The sequence below is a fragment of the Sorex araneus genome, chromosome 1 (assembly GCF_027595985.1).
Source record: "Sorex araneus isolate mSorAra2 chromosome 1, mSorAra2.pri, whole genome shotgun sequence".
Lineage (NCBI taxonomy): Eukaryota > Metazoa > Chordata > Mammalia > Eulipotyphla > Soricidae > Sorex > Sorex araneus.
In genome coordinates, this window is record NC_073302.1 from 353,702,317 (window position 1) to 353,722,600 (window position 20,284).

Below are 20,284 nucleotides of genomic sequence, written 5' to 3' on the forward strand. Positions count from 1 at the left end.
CCTATAACAGGAATTTTGTACCTTCTGACAGCCAAGTACCTTCTATTTGTCCCTTCTACTCACTAATTTCAAAGGATTTAAGTAACAAAAATTTTTACCTAACTACAACAAAATGAAATAATCAATGATTAGCGATTTAAGAAATAAAACAACACACTTCATAACATGAAAAAAATCATAACAAAAAACAGAATATACTTTGTGACAAATGAAAATAAAAACATGATATACCAGCACTTAAGATACACAACTGAAACAATGCTTAAAAGGAAATTTGTAGATAGAAGCCCCTATCTATATTTAAGAGGATGCCAAATCAATAATATAACCTTCATGCTAAACTAAATGTAAACTAAACAAAAAGGAAATACAGAAAATATATATGGCAGGGGGATGAGAATGAAAATAAATGGAACAGAATAAAACCAGAAGTTGATTCTTTGGAGCAAGAAATGTGAAGCAGAATAGGAAAGCCTCTTCAACAAGTGGTGCTGGGAAAACTGGACAGCTACCTGCAAAAACAAATGAACTCTGACCTCTGTCAAATGCCAGGCACAAGAGTCAGATTAAAATGGATTAAAGACCCAAGAACTGTAGAAATAAGTACCAGGAGGTTGACCCCATGGCTTCGAGTCTGGCCTCACGTTCCGGGGAAAGGGCAACTCAGAGAAGCAATCACCAACTACATTGTAGTTGAAGGACATGTGGGGGAAGGGAGTTGCGGGCTGAATGAGGGCTAGAGACTGAGCACAGCGGCCACTCAACACCTTTATTGCAAACCACAAGAGCTAATTAGAGAGAGAGAACAGAAGGGAATGCCCTGCCACAGTGGCAGGGTGGGGTGGGGGGGAGATGGGATTGGGGAGGGTGGGAGGGACGCCGGGTTTACGGGTGGTGGAGAATGGGCACTGGTGAAGGGATGGGTTCCCGAACTTTGTATGAGGGAAGTATAAGCACAAAAGTGTATAAATCTGTAACTGTACCCTCACGGTGATTCTCTAATTAAAAATAAATAAATTATAAAAAAATAATAAATTAAAAAAAAATAAAATAAATAAAATAAAATGGATTAAAGACCTCAAAATTAGACCTGAATCCATAAGGTACATAGAGGAAAATGTAGGCAGAAATCTCCAGGACACTGAAGCTAAAAGCATCTTTAAGGATGAAACAGCACTGACCAAGCAAGTGGAAACAAATATAAACAAATGGGACTACATTAAACTAAGAAGGTTTTGCACCTCAAAAGAAACAGTGACCAAAATACAGGGAGTGGCCACAGAATGGGAAAGAATATTTACCCAATACCCATCTGATAAGGGATTAATATCCAGGATATACAAGACACTAGTAGAATTGTATAAGAAAAAAAACCTCCAACCCCATCAAAAAATGGGGAGAAGAAATGAACAGAAGTTTCTTCAAAAAAAAATACAAATGGCCAGAAGGCACATGAAAAAATACTCTTCATCACTAATCATCAGAGAGATACAAATCAAAACAACAATGAGACATCACCTCACACCACAGAGACTGGGACACATCAAAAAGAACAAGGACGACATTTAAGCACAGAGCCATGTGGGGACTCTCCTTTGCGGCCCCGCGCGAGATCGACCCCGGAGGCAACTGAACCACTTTGGACACGAGCGGCGCCCCCAAAATGCCTCCAAACGGTGTGCTCGGAGCTTCTGGCCCAGGCGCTGCCGCCAGGGTATGGTCTTTTCTCTCTCAACTCTTTCTTTTTGAACGCAGCGAGGCTATAGCCGGTTTTTAGACTCTACAGGAAGCCCGGGATAGCCGATGGGCGGGACTTCCGGATCCGCCCTGTGCCGGCCGACATTTAAGCACAGAGCCATGTGGGGACGCTCCTTTCTGGCCCGCGAGAGATCGACCCGGGAGGCAACTGAACCACTTTGGACACGAGCGGCGCCCCCAAAATGCCTCCAAACGGTGTGCTCAGAGCTTCTGGCCCAGGCGCTGCCAGCGAGTGATGCAATTACCAAAAGAATTCTCCTTGGACTTCATATAGAAATCCAAAACCGCCAGCCGCGCGACCTAATATCTCTTGATTGTCAGTAACGTGTAAATGTTCCTTTTTGGCAGGGCTTAACGTGGGGGGAAACTCCAAACAATAGTACTAAGTTTTTTGTTGAAGGGTAAAAGATTGTAGCGATAGAATTTTAGGCAGAATTTTCCCTAGATTTTATATAGAAACCCAAAACCGCACGGCCGCGGCAGCCTAATGTCATCTAATCATCAGCAATATGAAATGGTTCCTTTGTAATGGGTTGGACTTTGGGGGGACCATAATAGGGTTAAAGTTTGTAGCGACGTGTAATTTCTGGCTGTACTCTCCCTGGACTTTATACAGAAATTCAAAGCCGAGAGGCCGCTGCCATGGCCGCGCAACCTATTGTCATTTAATCATCACCAATATGAAATGGTTCCCTTTTAACGGGTCGGACTTTGGTGGGAAATCCTAACAAGAATAGTAAGTCTTTTGCTGAAATATTGAAGGCCACCAAAGTGGTAGCCATCTCTATAGACTGAACTAAGCCATATCTCCATGCCAGCTGAGAAGAAATATCCTTCTTTCTCGGGAAGAAACGCGGCATGGCGTTAACCATAGTATGATGTCCATTAAGCTGACACGGACCTGGTGGCGTGGGAATGGGATACAAGGGAATAAATTATTATGTACTTGGAACAGCAGGACGCTGGTGGAATCTTGAGCCGGGGCCGATACCAGCGTATTACTTTTGGTTCCAGAAACTGCTTGCAGACATTCTACCAGACTATCAACTAAGCCAGAGGCCCACGCCGGCTGATGACGAGAAATAACCATCTCTTTTGGTTTGTTTTCCCTTTGTCAGGCAGCGTGGTGATTACTAAACAGGCGTGATCTCGGTGGCGCGGGACGAGGGGGGAAAAAAATAGAAAAATTATGTAACAAACAGCGGGACTTAATATCTCTACATTCTCAGCAATGGAGAGCCATCAAATGCTTCCTTGACAGTGGGACTGTCTTTTCTTTTTTGGGGGGAAACCCTAGCAACAATAGTGAGTTATGTGTTGAAACATGGACTGTAACCAAGATAAAGTGTAAACGAAGTGAAACTTATCACTTACAAGGGCGCGGACTGGGGGGGCGGGAGGGGGCGGGAGGTATAATGGGGTGGTTGGTGATGGAATATGGGCACGGGTGAAGGGAAGGGTGTTTGAGTACTGTATAACTGACATAATCCTGAGAACTTTGTAACCCTCCACATAGTGATTCAATAAAATTTAAATTTAAAAAAAAAAAAAAGAACAAGGACAACCAGTGCTGGCATGGAAGTGGGGAGAAAAGGACTCTCTTTCTTTGTTGGTGGGAACGCTGACTGGTCCAGCCTTTTTGGAAAACAATATGGGCATTCCTTTAAAAACTAGAATTTAAGATTCCATATGATCCTGCAATACCCCTTCTGCGAATATATCCCAGGGATATAAAAAGGAACAGTAAAATTACACCGCACCTGTATGTTCATTGGAGCACTGTTCACAATAGCTGAAATCTGGAAACAACCAGAGTGCCCGAGAACAGACGACTGGTTAAAGAAACTTTGGTACATCTACACAATGGAATACTATGAAGTCATGAAGTTTGCTTATAAGTGGATTTTATGGAGAGTATCATGCTAAGTGAAATGAGTCAGAAAGAGAGGGAAAAACATAATGACGGCATTCATTTGTGGAATATAAAATAACATAATATGAGACTGACACCCAAGGACAGTAGACACAAGGGCCAGGAAGACTGCTCCATAGTTGGAAGTCTGTCTCATGAACAAGGGAGAAGACCAGCTGGGATAGAGAAGGGATCACTAAGACAATGATGGTTGAAGGAATCATTCGGGATGGGAGAGGTGTGATGAAAGTAGATAAAGGACCAAATGTGATAGCCTCTCAGTATCTATACTACAAACCATAATGCCCAAAAGTAGAGAGAGAGTACTCGGGAAATTGTCTGCCATAGAAGTAGGGGGAGGGTTAGGGAGGGGGGTGATACTGGGGACATTGGCAGTGGAAAGTGTACACTGGTGGAGGGATGGGTGTTCGATCATTTTATGACTGAAACTCAAACATGAAACCTTTGTAACTGTATCTCACGGCAATTCAATTAAAAGAAAAAAGTTGGTTCTTTAAGAAATTAACAAAATTGACAAGCTTCTAGTGAATGACAATAGAAAAGACTAAAATTACTAAAATCTAAAATTCATCATCATCATCATCCCATTGATCGTCGAATTTCTCGAGTGGTCTCGGTAATGTCTCCATTTGTCCAAGCCCTGAGATTTTAGAAGCCTCACTCTACTCGTCCTTCCCAATGATGCCGTATTGCAGACTCTTTCAGGGTCAGGGGAATAAGACCCAGCTTGTTACTGGTTTTGGCATATTAATACACCATGGGGATCTTGCGGGTGTCTCCCATGTGGGCAAACTCTCGGTAGTTTGCCAGGTTCTCCCAGAGGGAGAAGTAGGCTATAAGATATAGGGTAGCCGCAAAGCAGCTGCGTGCTTCCAGGAGCTTGCTTTGAAGTCTCTGGAAGCTGGCCGTTGACGGGATTACATGGCGCCGGGGGCAGTCCCTGGGAGTGACTGCCTAGCTACTGGGAAATGGGAAATCTGGGCAGAAGAGGCCCAGTCCCGATCCGAGCAGGCTTGGAGGTCTCAGCCCCGGGTCCCACACACCTGGGTTCCTCTGCCGGTACCGTCATGCATGAGGCTCGTCCGAACATGTGGAGAAAATTTAAAAGTTTTATATTTTTACTATTTTATATAATATAAATACATATTATATAATTATATTTATATTATATAATATAAAATAAATTTTATATTATTACAATTTAAAAGTAATATTACCTATTTTAGATTTAAAATTAAATAGGTAATATTACTAGCAAGCTTATTCGAAAAGAAATTAATACTATATACATGAACACAGTAAAAATATGCCAACAAATTACAGGAACTAGATTAAACAAAAAATTTCTAGAACATGGGGCTGGAGTGATTAGCAGAGCAGGTAGGGCATTTGCCTTGCACGCGGCTGACCCGGGTTCAAATCCCAGCATCCCATATGATCCCCTGAGCACCGCCAGGGGTGATTCCTGAGTGCATGAGCCAGGAGTGACCCCTGTGCATTGCTGGGTGTGACCCAAAAAACAAACAAACAAAAAAAAATTCTAGAACAAAACAAACCAGAAAATCTGATTCAAGGGCCAAATTGCCCTTGAAAAAGTGCATGTGTCTACATTTTTTATATTTGTTTATTTATTGTGTATATTAGTGCAGTTGGTAGGGTGTTTGCCTTGCAGGCAGCTGACCTGGGTTTGATTCCTCCGCTCCTCTAGGAGAGCCCAGCAAGCCTACTGAAAGTATCTCGCCCCCACGGCAGATCCTGGCAAGTTACCCGTGCCGTATTCGATATGCCATAAACAGTAACAAGAAGTCTCACAATGGAGATGTTACTGGTGCCCACTCAAGCAAATCGATGAGCAACAGGAGGATGACAGTGATACAGTGATTTAAAATTAAGACACCACAATTTACAAAGTTGTCTGTAATAGATTTTCTGAAATACAGTGTTCCAGTACCAGTCCCACCACCAGTGTCAGGTTCCCTCGCACCCCAGCATGCCTTCTTGACAAACACACCATAGCAATAAGACAAAAAAAAAAGTTACCAGAGATCCAAATTGGAAACAGAGGCATCAACCTACCTTTATTTGCAGAAGACATGATACAAGTATTAAAAATCTCACATTAAAAATCTCACAACACACCAAAACCTTCTGGAAATAATAAATACAGTAAGTAATAGGTTACAAATACACCCAAAAGATTCATGGCATTCCTATATGCAAATAATGAAGTAAAAGAAAAACTTTGAAAAAAAAGTAAAAGAAAAAAATTGAAAACATTCAAAATAGTGCCCCAAAACATCAAATATCTACGAATTAATTTAACAAGGGAGGTGAAAGACTTATAGAGTGAAAACTGTAAATCACTGCTAAGAGAAATAGAAGAAGACACCAAGAAATGAAAGACATTCCCTGTTCACGGATCAGAAGGATCAACATTGCCAAAATGACCTTTCTACCCAATGTATTATACAGATTCAATGCAATACCCATTAAAATTCCAATTACATGTTTCAAAAACTAAAAGTAAATTCTAGCAGAATTTATATGAAACCACGGAACTCCCTGAATAGCCAAAGCAATCCTAATGAGGAGGAAAAAAAGATGAAGAGCAATGCATTTCCTAACTTTATACTAACTATATATGACAGAGTTGTACAAATCAGAACTGCATGGTACTGGAATAAAGACAGATCTTCAGCCCAATGAAACAAAGGGTCTAAATGAAATGGAGGAAAGAAAAATCTCTTAAACAAATGGTGCTGGGAAACTGGATAGGCACTTGTCGTAAAATGAAATTAGAACCTTATCTTACACCATTTACAAAAGTAAATTCAAAGTGGATAAAAAGAACTTAGGAAAAGACCAGAATTCATAAAAATAAAATGAAAAGAAAGAAAAGGAAAACGAAGAAAACATTGGCAGAGCTCTCCAAGAAACTACAGAGAAGTCCTCAATCATATAACCACAGAGAAAAAAACAACAAAAACAAATAAATGGGACTGCATCAAATTCAAAAACTTCTGCACAGCAAAAGAGACTCAAGATATAATAAAAATACACACTACTCAATGGGAGAAAATATGTGCACATTAAGGCCAGCATAGAGTGCAGTAGGTAGGTGCTTGCCTTGCTCTCAGTAGAGCCAGATTCCAGCCTGTGCACCACACACGTCTCCCAAACCCGCCAGGAGTTATCCCTCATCAGTCCTAAACACTGATTGGTCACGGTGTGACCCCCCACCCTACCCCGAAAAAAAAAAATACACATACTATCTCAGATAAAGGGCTAATAACAAATACAAAAACTCAACAACAAAAAAATGCAGTGATACCACCCAAAATGGAGAAATAAACAAACAGTTCCTCAAAGAATACAGATGGCCAATAGGCATATGAAAAAGTGCTCATCATCCCTTGTGATTCTGGAAATGCAGACAGAAAAACACTGAAATATCATCTCATGACGGTGAAAATGCTACACATAAGAAGGACTGGAAACAGCCAGTATTAAGAAGCTGTGGGGAGAAAAGAAATCTCATCCACTGTTGGGGGAATCAATCCGGTTCAGCCTTTATGTAAAGTAATATGAAAAACATTGGAACAGAAATAGAAATCCCATGTTACCCAGTGATACCCCTTAACATCTACACCCAAAACACACAAATATTCTAAGAGATACATTCATCACAAGGATTAAGTAAAATAGCCAAGATATGGAAATAACCCAAACGTCCAACTGTGGATGAACAGATCAACTCAAATCACAGACAGGAATTTCCCATAGTTGAGGAATACAGGCACCAATGGGTCCCAGCGAAAACAGACTCAAGTAGGAAAACTCCAGACACACTGTGCTCAGAATGACAAAAGCGAAAGGTAGTAACAAAATACTGAGAGCAGCAAAATCAAAAAAGGAACTTACATACAAAGGAAAGACCATAAGATCTACAGCAGTTCTATCAAATGAGCTTCCACAAGCCAGAAGAGAATGGTGGACTAGAGAACAGAAACTCAAGCAAACAAACACTTCCCCAACACCACTCCGTCCAGCTGGACTGCCGCTCAGATCTGAAGGGACCTTACAGAGGTTCAGGAAAGGCGAGAGTTCAGGGAATCACACTGTGTCACCAGTCTTGTAAGAAATATGGAGAGTTTCTCTAAAAGGCCAGGCGTATTCCTCAGCAGACGGTGCTGCCCGTGGCACCAACAGCCGCCCTCTGCTAGCGTGAAACCCCTGTCCTGCTAAGGGATGCTGGACATTCGTGATAACGAATTAACATTTCATTTACATTAAATGTTATATATCTGACTAGGTTTTTTTAGCATTCAAAGAGATTTTTATTATAATCCTTTACATATTCACTCAGACACTTAAGCAGTATCTAGGTTTCCTAACAAAAAGCCAATATTCCCCAAAGGATAAAACAAACGTTTTTAAATTCTACAAGCCTAATTGGTGTCTCCCCAAAATAAAGAAGAGAGTTAGTTTTCCTTAACTCTCTTCACTCTTACTAAATTTTATATTTGTATTAATAAGTAATATGTACTAGCACAGAAGTATGCATAACATCAATTTTAACTTATATATTTGTAAAATATAGATTTCTAAAAAGCATTTTACTTTATCAATCATTACTGATTTATAATAATCTGGAATTCCAGGTTAACTCTCCATTCACTTATATGTGTACGTGTCAATACTTCCACAATAAAAAAGAGAGCTACCCCAAATATGAGACAAAAAATAAACATATTAAGGTAAGAACAAATGGCCAAAGTCATTGGAACTGAAGATTTTGTCTAGGAACTGAGCTCACAATGGGTGAGGGGGAGAGGGAATGCTGCAAGCTTGGTAAGTATAATTAATAGCACTGTAAATCCTTGTGCCTCAGTGAATCTTAAAAAATAAATAAATAAAATGTTACTTTCCTGGGAAGGGAAATGCAGCTGAGTATACATTCTCAAAGACTTCTCTTTCCACCAACTCTTATCTTCTGTATGTAAAATGGAATTTCAACAGCTGTGAGTCCCTAATAAATACCTTTCCCATCTTAGGTCTTTTTGTTTGTTTGTTTTTGCTTGGGGGCCACATATGGCAGTGCTCTGGGCTTACTCCTGCTCTGGGCTCAGTGGTCACTGTGGGCAGTGCTCAGAGACCACACATGGTGCCAAGAAACCAAACCCGGAAGGCTGCATACAAGGCACTGTCCTACTCACTGCGCTACCGCTCCAGCACACATGTCAGTTTCTTAATAAATACAAACATATTATATCAGATTGACATTAAGTTTTCAGAGTATATTTAGTATCCTGTAATTAACAAATGTTAGGTATTATTGTAGGATAACATTGGTTTGTCCTTCCTCCCTTGCCACAAGGAGTTTAGGTTTAAGTGCTCTGGAGACACTCCCATTCCTTTGTTTATCTGTAAACTCTTCTCTGCACCCTCCTTCCCAACCAGTTAATCACCTTTTCCCTAATCAGATTCTGTTATCTTGTAAGATCAGATCCTTCTAAGGACTCTGAAATTGTTAGTGTCTTTTGGATAGTTTACCTTAAAGCAATGTCCTTTCTGTATGGACACAGGAAGACAGTTAATATTATGCTCTTGTAACTTGGGAGTTGATTGACTCCGAATAATATTTACTCCTGAGCATCTGCTTTCTCAACTCAGTTGCCTGTAGTTCCTAGCACCCCAAAAGCAGGGTCCCAACGAGGGACAGAATGGACCCAGGGCAAGCTGAGAGCTACCCTGGCATCGAAATGGGCCAGGCCAAAGTGCCACAATACTCAACTATAAGTTGAGGGCATGATCATGGAAAATGCTGTCATGATCCAAAAGTAACGACGAGACTAGGACCCTGCTGGGGTTAGGAAGATTAACCTGGCCTGAGGACTGTGGTCTGGAATGTATAGTGAGATGTCCTCAGGAAAAACCGAACTTTATATCTCTTACTGTGCTCATACAGAATGACATTGCCAGGAATATTAGAAGTAGATTTACTACAACTATGTAAGTGGATTACTAGCTGAGGAAAAGAGAAAGCGACACACCCTTGTTTGGATCCCACCATTGAGTGGACCTCCTAGTAATCTCCTTAGTGAGATTTTGTTAATCTCGAGAAATGGTCTTACCCTTCTTTGTTGATTTGTTAATGTTCAACCCACGTTTGTGTTACTGCCCTGTGTAATTTGCTATATAAACTGAGACTGAAGGAGAAGGGGGGCACTGATGGGAGACAGAGTAAGAAGACAGAAGAGACAGAGAAGGAGACACACAAGAGAAGAACAGGGAAGACACAGAAATAGGGGGAAGAGACAGAAGTAGGGAGAAGAGACAGAAGTAGGGAGAACACACAGAAGTGTGTGTGTGTGTGTGTGTGTGTGTGAGAGAGAGAGAGAGAGAGAGAGAGAGAGAGAGAGAGAGAAGCAGAACGGGAACGGAGATTGGAATAAACTGCAACTGATAGCGACCAGCCTGGCACTCGTTCCTTCCTTCGCCTGCCCATCTCCATCAGCCTCCCCGGGGTGGGGGAAGCAGCATGAGACTACCGAACTTGGGCAGTAGGAGAGATAGAGCCCCGAGGCCCCCCCTCCTCTTTTGTGAACACACAATTATAACAAGAGCACATTATACCAGGGCCATGTGTATTTTATTAAATTTCTGTAGGTACTTTAAGATAGGAAAATTACTGATATAGAATTCGATCTATTCAGATTCTTCCCATTTGCAAATTGAACTAAACGTTCAATTATGTAATTAATTAAAATAAAATAAAAATGATCAAAACGGTGTTTTTCTGATTTTTGGTACATCTGTTCTAAGAAGCTTCAGGGTTGTAGAATAACATAGCCTCTGATAGTTTAGATTTATTGGGTTATTCCTGTCACAGTGCTCCAATTCCTCTGTTTATCTGTAACTTCTTTCTTTGTGTTCTGTTGACTTGTAAATATTGTTTTTCTCTTCTTGAGTCCTCTGCATAGTTTATTCAGAGCCATGTCCTTTTGTATGGACACAGAAAGACTGTAGCAAATGCTATGCTTTTGTAACCTGGAAGTCATTTGACTCTACAAGATATTTTCCTCCTGGGCATCTGTTCTCTCGACCTAAGCCTCAGCTGCCCTTACTTCCTAGCACCCCCAAAAGCAGGGTCCTGACGAGGGATGGGACAGACCCAGGGCAAGCGGTGAGTTGTGTGCTACCCTGGCATCGAGATGGGCCTGGCAAAAGTGCCTAATGCTTAACTATAAGTTAAGAGCTTGGTCATGGACAAATGTTGTCATGATCCAAACAGTGATATGTAGATTCAGACACGGCTAGGGTTAGGAATGATTAATCTGGCCTGAGTGCTGTAGTCTGAGTAGGCAAGATGTTGCCAGGAGAGCTGCCTTGCAAGCCTCAATGTATCTCTTGCTATGTCCATACAAAAATAACTAGCATTAGGATGTTAATGAGTGTTTGGACTAAGGAAAGGAGAAAAACCCCTTAAGAAGTATTTTGCCTATAGGCAGTCAGAAAGGACTTTGGAATGGTCCTAGGTTGTGTTCCCTTTGAACCTGCCCTCAGGAAGGGCTTTCTTATGTTGATTTTGCTACCGGCTGTGTGTAGCCTAGAGGCAAGGGCAAGAGAGAAAAAGGGAGGAGAGAGAGAATCCAGAGCACAGTAGATTCAGAGAGAGGACAGAGCTAGGAGTGCGGGAGATGAGAAAGATGGAAGACTGAGTAAACAGTAACCAGCAACCAGCTTGGTCCTCATTCTTCCTTCATCTGTCCTTGGCCAGCGGCCGTCCCGATCCAGCCCATACACAGCGGTTCCAGAGCACCGAATGCGGGCAGTGAGACAGAGCCGCCCGGAGAGCCTACAAGTGCACATGCCCTTCGGCGTGCATAGTTTTTTACACAGGGTAATCAAAATTTCATATAACTATTACTGTCACTGTCATCCCGTTGCTCATCGATTTGCTCGAGCGGGCACCAGTAAAGTCTCCATTTTGAGACTTGTTACTATTTTTGGCATATCGAATACGCCAGAATCTCCTATGGTCCTGCTGAGCACCAACAGGCGTGATCCCTGAGTGCACAGCAGGTAAGAGTAAGAGTAAGCCCTGACCATCACCAGATGTGGCCAAGAAGAAACGAAGAAAAAAGAGCATGGCTATATAATCAAACTCATATTAATGGGTAGCTTGAGACTTTGGTTTTGGGCTATTTTAACAACATTACTGATTTTTTTTTTCTTTTTGGGTCACATCTGGTGATGCACAGGGATTACTCCTGGCTCATGCACTCAGGAATAACCCCTGGCAGTATATAACTATAACAAGGAAAATATTTCAAAATTATTATCTTTCTATGGATTTATCCAACATCAATCCTCATAAGATATTCATTCAATACATACTCAGAAAGTACATCTACTTAACTACTACACTTAAATTTAGATCTCAAATCAATAAAAATGCAGTTTCAGTATTTTTATATTAAAAGTTGGCCAATGGATATCTTCTGAAGAATTGAGATTACAATCACTTTAATCTTGAATAATGCTGAGTATATAATATTACTATATTCTTTTGTGGGTAAATTCCTTGAACTCTGTGATGACTATACTTCCACTATGTAAATGGCTATATTTCATTATTGAGAATGTCTGGATAATTCTATCTATAACAGAAATCTTTACATTTATTATTTTCTTCACAAAAGCTCACCAGCCTAGTTATTTCCTCAAGTAGCTCTGATTAGATTATCTATAGTCCAAAAGAAAATAGAAATAAAAAATTGTGCTTAAAAAGCAAAGAGGAAATCTCCAGACTTGAAAAAGACAGTATATATCACTTTTGTATATTCTGACCTGCTTCCTGACATATCTCACACAGTTCTTTAAAACTTAATTACACACACACAATATGCTATGCTGTGAAGAGGGACAGCAATTTTCACTCATCTTAAAATTAGAATGCCCATAATGCTGATGATGTCCTACTGAACTCACCCCTGGAGAAAGGATGCAAATGGGTGCTTGCGTGTTATGAGAAAAAACGAAAGAAGCAATCTGTCAGGAATATCCTCATACTAGTTATTTTAAACGTGGCAATCTCTAATGCAAGCAGAAAAAAATATCCTTAGTGGAAGACAAGGTGTATGAAAGCAGCAACGAGAAAGTCCAGATCCCATGCAGGGAATCCTCAATGTCAGCAAAGCAGCCTCAGGATACATATGGGCATGCAGCCTCGGGATACATATGGCATGCGCTCCACTCCTCTACCAGGAAGGAGGCCGCAGGAAAAATTCCTGAACAGATCAGGGTCTCTCTCTCTCTCTCTCTCTCTCTCTCTCTCTCTCTCTCTCTCTCTCTCTCTCTCTCTCACACACACACACACACACACACACACACACACACACTTACACTCACATTCACACAGGCTCACATATATACTCACACACATACACACATTCACACAAATTCACACACACATTCACACACCCATAAATACACTCACACATGCTCATACACTCGCACACACACACTTGCACACACACGTACAAATGCACAAGCACCATCCATGTCTCTTTTAGAATAAACTTAAATGTTCTTCAACAAGTAACAATTTTTTTAAAAGTGTCACATAATTAGCTTTATAAAAAGGAAAACATTTTTTTTTCTGTCATATCACACAATCACTACTATGTTAAACCAACCAGCTGCCAATATTTGACTGTTTGACTTAGAAAAACTACAGTTTAGCATGGTCCAAACTAACATTCATGGAGCTGCTCCCAAGTAGGGGACACGAAAGGTCAGCAGTATGTGGTATCACTGTAGCACTGTCATCCCGTCAATCCTGGATTTGTTCAAGCGGGCTCAGTAACATCTCCATTCGTCCTAGCCCTGAGATTTTAGCAGCCTCTCTTTATTCGACCTTCCCAATGGTGCTGTATTAGAGGCTCTTCAGGGTCAGGGGAATGAGACCCATCATTGTTACTGTTTTTGGTATATGAATACGCCACGGGGAGCTTGCTAGGCTCTCCCGAACCCAGAAATCAACTTGCTGAAAATGCAGGTATGTAGGTTTTTGTGACAGATATCAACAGGCTTTCTCTGCATCTACCTTCCCCTATCACCCTGTACTTCCAGAAGTCCTGGCAGTGACATCCACACTCCCAAAGCCATTGCCCAGTCGAAAATTTAACTCCAACTGTACCACCCAGTTAAAAATTCTGGACTGCCTGGAGCAACATCTCCAAACTCTCTAACAGTGATGATCCAGTAGCAGCACACCAGACTGGACCTTGACAAACCAAACAGTGAAGGCTTAACCTGTAACAACATCTTAGTAATCGTCCATACAAGGACTTAATGTCTCCAAGGTGACATACAACAATTCACACTAACTTTCTTCTAAGGAAATACTTTCTGATCATTCAGTTCAAAACTGACAACAAGTGATATAAAATGAACTGTTGTGGGCCTGCCGTACCTGCCACAAAATGGCAGAGCTAATAATGAAAAGTGAAATCCTTAAGGAAATGTCACAAAGTCAGAGAAAGAATGATGGAGGATGCATGAAGACAACGTGTTTTCAGGAGTGCAACGTAAATAAAAATACAGAAAGTCAAGTAATTGTATCATTGCTGATCACACGCAGATCACAAAGCATCAGGCCATGTCTTCAAATAATTATAATATAGTTGGAAATATATAGTGTATGAAAAATAACACCTGAAGATTGTATTAGCGGACAGCCAAACTCGCTCAGCTCAACCATGAACACATCCTTAGAGTGTTAGATAGCAGAATTTCACTAGAGCACAAAACACAGAGCCAAAACGATGGTACAGAGCTTAGGTGCTCACCTTGCACACAGCTGTCCATCCCGACACCACATACGGTCCCCATGCCCACCAGGAGAGGTCCCGAGTGCAGAGTCAGGAGCAAGCCACGAGCACCGCCAGGTGTGGTCCCCAACCCACTCTACAACCACCCCCCCACACACACACCAAAAAAGAATTTTAAAAAGCCGGGAGAAATACTAAATTCTCAGGCAATAAAGCATAAAAATGTAAAATTTTGGTTCATCAAAGGGTACCATTAAGAAAACAAACAGAGGGCCAGAGAGACAGTACAGCACACAGGGTTTGCCTTGCACAGGAATCACCAGGCACCACCAGGACTAATTCCTAAGTGCAGAGCCAGGAGTAATAGCACATTTGCTAGGTTTTTTCCCCTCCACCCCTGCCAAGAAAAGGAAAGAAAATAGGCAGCCACTTTCTGGGACAAAATACTTAGAAATTATCCTTCTGATTAAGGCCCTGCAGGAAATATTCAAAGGCCAGGAAGAAATAGGAAGAAACCCAAACAAAAACATCAGCAAATGACCTCAACAGACATTTAAGTGAAGATTTCAAATGAATGAACATTTGAATTTAACAGACATTTGAGTGAAAATCTCAAAGTTCTCAATAATTACACAAAGCTATTTCAAGACAGTTAAAGAATACAGTCCAGAACATAAAAAAAGCAGGATGGTATGTTTCTGTTACTCCAGCTAAGAGCCAGAAACATAATCCTTCAAATACAAAAAAAGAAATATCAAGCTAAATATTTTAAGTCTATAATTGTTCCAATAAAAAAAAATTTTTTTTTTCCTTTCTGGTTTTGAGCCACATAGGCTGTGTTCAGGGCTTACTCCAGGCTCTGTGCTCAGGAAGCATTCCTGCTGAGGTTCAGGAAACCCTTCTGTTGCTGAAAATCAAACCTAGGTTGGCTGCATAAAAGAAATCATGCTTTTAGAAATAAACCTGAGCAATTAGTAATTTTTGCTACAGTCTACGATTAGGGTATGTGGAAGTGAGGAGCAAATGTAAGAGAGCTAAGTCTTTACCTATGTTCATGAAACATGCAGAGATTAAGAGGAAGTTACATAAACATATTTTTTTGAGAAATCTTATGATTACTAATAGCTGCCCCTGGGAAATAAAGCTGCAGATTGGAGCAGGCAGGACATGGGCCTTTTAGGAATACTGATTTTAATTGCATGTATTAATGTAAAGAAAAACAAAAATAAACTGTGGAAGATTATGTGATTATTTCTCTACAAACACGGGCCAGAAGAGGTCTTTTAACATGCCTCAGTGAACATTCTTCCTTCCCAGCCCACAGCCATTTGCCCTGCTGGGCCCTCAAGCCCCGCTGCCTGCCGCCACCTTGGGTCCATATGGCCCAAGGGGATCTCTCTATTCCAGTGTCAGCAGAGCTTGTGACTCGCCCAGCGGGTGGTCCTGGCTCGCAGTTAGAAAGATTCGCTTTCTTCCAGGGACAGGCACAAGGCCCAGTGTGGGCCAGTGAGGCTCTCCTGAGCAGTGTCTATAAATGCTGAAAGAAAAACATGCTGTCTACAGCTGCTGGCAGCCACAGGACCACTGGGAACAACTGTCCGAGAACAGGGTGAAAGGATGGAGAGCAGAAACGACAGGTGGGGGAGAAGGCTCCCATCCTCGCACCTGTGAACATACCTGCTCTCAGGAGGCCATGGACTGCCAACCTAGGCATGTCTGGATGCCGAAGATCAAACTAAGGTGAGCCACATGCAAGGCAAATGCCCTACCCGCTGTACTATTGCCCTAGTGCAACATTCAGCTTTTAAAAATGAAGCAAATGCTCAATCAGAGAGACAGTACAGCAGGTAAGGCATCAGTCTTGCACACAGCTGACTCGAGTTTGAATCCTGGAATCCCATATGGTCCCCTGAGCCCACCAGAAGTGACCCGTGAGTGCAGAGCCAGGAGTAAGACCTTGGATGTGGTTAAAAAAAGAAAATCAAAATAAAATTAAAAAAAAAAAAAAGAAAAATCAATTAAATGAAAAAACTAATTAGGTTCCAATGATACCATTAAATATTGTTCTAAGTTTTATTAGCCAGTACTGGAAAGTATCTAAAGGACTCTGGTGAGAATGTAAACCGATATGACCTTTCAGAAAGGCAATCAACTATAATAATAGCATGCATATCTTTATATAATAATTCTAGGAATTTACCGAAGGAGGCCTGTGTTCTACCAGCAAGCCACATCCCAAAGCCAAGAATTTACCTAAGGAAATACTCATGGGTCTATACAAATACTTTTCCTACAAATGTTCTCAGAGTCTAAACCAGGGGACTCATTAAATCAATGCATTCCAAGACTGCTCATTTATAATGCTGATAGAAAGTAAGTGCGTGTTTTAAAGAATGTCCACATTTTGAAATTAAGTTATAACACCATCTAGTATGGGACTGCTTTAATTAAATAAATGCACATCTACACAGGGGAAAAGATCTAACCATATTTATCTATATTCACATATCCAAAGAAAAGTGCAATCACTGAAGGGTAAAGCTATGCTTTCTCATCTTTCTGGGATTTTTGATTGACTGTATATATTTTTCATTCCTTCTTCAGTGAATCTTTACAGACTTCCTAGAAGGGGGGAAATGCATTTTAGATTTCTAAAATATATCTAAGTCACCTCTGAGTTCAGTCATGCTCTAAGAGCCCCGGTTCTGTGGGCTATTCCAAAGGATAGAGTCCGGCGAGTGGACCCACCCTTCTGAGAAAACATGGTGCTGGACACCAGGCCTAGATGGCCTGAGAGCAGCAGGACACAGGGCCAGTGCGATGGTGTGTCTGTCTGTTGGCAGGAAGAAGGGACCGAAGCTACAAAGAGACACAAAGTCTGAAGGTGCTGTGAGGTGAGGCCTCGTGGCAGTCACACGCTGGGTCCTCAGCCTGCAGCAACTCCCCCCGGCTTCTGCTGTCCCCAGAGCAGGTGGAACGTGCCAGAATGGACACTCGCCCCTCTAGGGAACCTGACCTGCTAAAGAAGGGCACCAGGTCCTTCTCACAGGATGCTCACTAAGGAAGAAAGGGGGACAATGGAAACGCCTCTGCACTGTCTCAGGAGCCTGACCACAGCCTGTCACATCAGGACACACACACCTCCCAAGCCTACAGTGTGTCAGTTTGCCAGCTGACACAGGCCTGAATGCTCTCAGATACGGATTATGTTTTCTTTGCATTTATTTTTGGCATATTAACAGCTGGTGACCTAGATTAGGAAGTAATTTCCTGTCTGAATAGGCAGCCTCCATCACTAAATTCCTTCAGAGATGGAAATGGAGACTGTGAAAGTTACAGACCAAAGATGCAGGTAATTACTTGGAATGAAGGGAAGCGAAGGTGAGAAAATAGTTTAAATGCATAAAGGGGCCAGAGAGATAGTACAGTGGGTAGCGCACTTGCCTTGTGCAAAGCTGATGTGGTGTCAATCCCGGCCACCACATAAGGTCCTCTGAGCACCTCCAGGAGGGAGCACAGAGCACAGAGCCAAGTGAAAGCCCTGAGCACTGCTAGGAATGCTCTCCTCTCCAAAAAAGTGGGTAAACTGAAGTATGAAAAAAGGCCCGTATTCGTGCAGAAGGGGGCTATTTCTTGACAGGTGACCAGGTCTGGAGGGGGCGCTACCTCAGCCACTGGCAGAGCAGGGCAGAAGAGCGGTCGGTGACTGATGGTTTGGGGGAGCTTGGAGATATTAAAGGAAATGCAATCCTCTTACTGCACGGAGGGTGTGTGTGTGGCCAGAGGGGGCCAAGACTGCCCACAGGGCTCTGCGCCTGCGGGCAGCAGTGTGGTCAGTGTCCCTCCTACACGCCTTCTCCAGAACCAGGGAGTGTGTGTGTGTGTGTAAGTGTGTGTTAGTGTGTGTGACTGAGTGTGTGTGTGTGTGTGTGTATGTTTGGGGTGGGGCTGAGCGTGACTTGGAAGAGAGTAATTCACTGTCCAGGGAGGGAGGGAGGGAGAGAGAGAGAGAGAGAGAGAGAGAGAGAGAGTGTGGGTGGGTATGTATGTGAGTGTGAGTGTGTGTGAGAGTGTGTGTGTGAGTGTGTGTGTGTTTGGGGTGGGGAAGGGGCTGAGCATGACTTGGAAGCGGGTAATTCGCTGTCCAGGGAGAGTGAGTGTAAGGTGAGTGTGTGTGAGTGTGTGTGAGTGTGTGTGTGTGTCTGGGGTGGGGAAGGGACTGAGCATGACTTGGAAGCGGGTAATTCGCTGTCCAGGGAGAGTGAGTGTGAGGTGAGTGTGTGTGAGTGTGTGTGAGTATATGTATGTGTGTGTGTGTGTGTGAGTGTGTGTGTGTGTTTGGGGTGGGGAAGGGACTGAGCATGACTTGGAAGCGGGTAATTCGCTGTCCAGGGAGAGTGAGTGTGTGGTGAGTGTGTGTGAGTGTGTATGTGTGAGTATATGTGCGTGTGTGAGTGTGAGTGTGAGTGTGCGTGAGTGTGTCCGGGCGGGGGCGGGGGCGGGGGCCGAGCCTGACTCGGAGCGGGCAGGGCACTCCACCATCCGCTGTGGAGGCAGGCAGCAGACGGAGGACGCGCGGCGCGGGCAGGACGCGGCCAGGTGCCGGCGGCCGCGCGGTGTCCTTGGCTGCGGCACCCGCGCAGCCCGCGCCCAGAGCCGCCGCGAGCCCGAGGCGAGACTGGCGCGGGTGGGGAGCGCCCCGGAGCCGCGCTGAGCCCCGCAACCTGCCCGGCCGCACAGCCCGGGCAGCTCCCGCCGTGACCCGCGCGCGATGGGCACAGGAGCCCGGGAGACGAACGCCCTCCTCTGCGCGCGGACGTGGGAACTGCGGCTGCAGAGGATGCTCGGCTCCCACCTCTCGGACGAGGGCCCGGGAGAGGGGCAGCCCAGCGCCCCAGAGAAGGGAAAAGAAAGTGGGCGTCTGGAGCTCCGCTGGGCGTCCGGGTGCCCGCAGCCCGGCCTGTGCCCGGGCCCCGCGCTGCCCACGGGAACCGCGCCCGCCCGCCGGGCCGCAGTGCCGGGAGCCGCCTCGCTGCAGTGCGGGGCCGCCGCCCGCGCCGCCGCCCGCCCTCACCTTCTCCTGCGCACGATTGAGTCGCTTCTGCACGTTCTTGGCGAAGATGCCCGTCTTGATGTCGGCCATGGCTGCGGTGCCCGCGGCGAGCGGCGACGGCGCGGGGAGCGGCACCGCAAGCACGCGCAGGGGAGGCGGGCGCGCTGGCGCGGGCGGGGCGGGGCACGGCGGGAGGGCGGGGCGGAGAGGGCAGGGCGGGGCATCGAGGGAGGGCGAGGCGGAGAGGATATGGGCGGGGCATCACGCAAGGGCGGGGCGGAGAGGGCGGGGCGGGACCTGGCGGGCAGGAGGGACAGGGGGCGGGACGTGGGCGGGTCATGACAGGGAGAAACGACACTGGCCGGGATATGGGTGTGGCATAGCTGAAGGGCGGGGCAGAGGTGTACGTGGGCGGGGCATTCCGGGAGGGAGGGGTAGAGGACGGTTGTGGGCGGGGCAAATCGGGGAGGGGCGGGGCAGAGAGGTGGGAGTGGGTGGAGGGGCAGGGGCAAGACTGAGCCTTTGAAAGCCGAGTCAGCACTGGAGATGAGGGTCCTGAACACACAGAAGAGACTCAGTTTCTGTATTGCAAACCATTGTGCCCCCGAGAAGAGAGAAAGGAGGAAGGTGCCTGCCACAAGGGCAGGGGGTAGGCTGGGGGTGGGGGTGGCGGGAGGGAGACTGGGGACTTTGGTGCTGGAA

At 44.2% G+C, this 20,284-nt stretch overlaps 1 protein-coding gene across 5 annotated transcripts in view; it reads right to left on the reverse strand.

The window, feature by feature from the left end:
• The window catches only part of AMPH (amphiphysin), a 241,854-nt gene extending 222,099 nt beyond the window's left edge, over window positions 1-19,755 (reverse strand). For all 5 annotated transcript variants that reach the window (XM_055147158.1, XM_055147157.1, XM_055147155.1 and 2 more), the window contains exon 1: window positions 19,604-19,755. In XM_055147158.1, the coding sequence (XP_055003133.1) occupies window positions 19,604-19,672 (69 nt within the window). In that variant the 5' untranslated portion in view covers window positions 19,673-19,755. The remainder of the gene's footprint in view (window positions 1-19,603) is intronic.
• Between the last annotated feature and the right edge of the window lie 529 nt (window positions 19,756-20,284).